The sequence below is a fragment of the Capsicum annuum genome, unplaced genomic scaffold (assembly GCF_002878395.1).
Source record: "Capsicum annuum cultivar UCD-10X-F1 unplaced genomic scaffold, UCD10Xv1.1 ctg45204, whole genome shotgun sequence".
NCBI classification, from domain to species: Eukaryota; Viridiplantae; Streptophyta; class Magnoliopsida; order Solanales; family Solanaceae; genus Capsicum; species Capsicum annuum.
Window position 1 is genome coordinate 1 of NW_025852695.1, and position 1,088 is coordinate 1,088.

At 36.0% G+C, this 1,088-nt stretch overlaps 1 protein-coding gene across 1 annotated transcript in view; it reads left to right on the forward strand.

The window, feature by feature from the left end:
- Nucleotides 1–199: 199 nt before the first annotated feature.
- The window catches only part of LOC124892240 (uncharacterized mitochondrial protein AtMg00860-like), a gene marked incomplete at its 3' end in the record, with an annotated part of 1,351 nt that continues 462 nt past the window's right edge, over nucleotides 200–1,088 (forward strand). Inside the window, exon 1 of the mRNA XM_047403606.1 lies at nucleotides 200–287. Within this exon, the coding sequence (XP_047259562.1) occupies nucleotides 200–287 (88 nt within the window). The remainder of the gene's footprint in view (nucleotides 288–1,088) is intronic.

Genomic DNA, 1,088 nt, shown 5'->3' on the forward strand with positions numbered 1-1,088 from the left:
TTTTTTTTTGTATTTTGGACTATTCTCAGGGTTGTAGTCCACATAGTTTAGTTGCTCTGCTTTAATGTTAACCCTCCTATCCTTTCCGATTCAACTAAATGAAATTCAAGTTTTCTAGTAAATTTATCTTTTCTTCCCTCTTTTAATTTTTATTTTTTCTTTATCTTATTTCAGTTATGTTAATACTGACTTCGATAACATGGCATGTACGTGGAGTTCACATTTAGATCCTAAAAAGTTGTCTAATCTCGAATCAGCAAACCAAACGGTAGATGATTACGATGAAGGTGAAGCTGATAAGAAAGTCAAAAAAGGATTGGATCAATTTGAGGATAAGCCCAAACCCAATTTAAATGACACTGAGATAATAAATTTAGGAACTGGTGAGGAGGTTAGAGAAATAAAAATAAGTATTCATGCGGATCAGCATATCAGGAATGATATTGTTCAGATTTTGATCGAGTATAAGGATATTTTTGTTTGGTCTTATGATGATACGCCGGGTCTAAGCACGGATTTGGTAGTCCACAAACTGCCTACATACGTTAATTTTTCACCAGTCCAGCAAAAGCAAAGAAAGTTTAAAACTGACGTGAGAGATAAAATCAAAGAGGAAATCATGAAGCAATTGAATGCGAACGTGATCAGGGTCGCTCAGTACACCACATGGTTGGCTAATGTGGTGCCGTACCAAAGAAAGATGGCAAAATCAAAGTTTGTGTTGATTATAGGAATTTGAACAAAGCAAGCCCTAAAGATAACTTTCTGCTACCCAATATTCATATCCTTGTTGATAATTATGCTAAACATGAGATCCAATCTTTCGTGGATTGTTATGTCGGATATCACCAGATCTTGATGGATGAAACAGATGCAGAAAAGACTGCTTTCACCACCCCATGGGGTACTTATTGCTACAGGGTCATGCCATTTGGTTTAAAGAATGCGGGAGCTACATACATGAGAGCTATGACTACTATTTTTCATGACATGATGCACAAGGAAGTAGAAGTATATGTTGATGATGTCATTATCAAGTCCAAGACACGAGTCGATCATGTATATGACTTGAGGAAATTCTTTGAAAG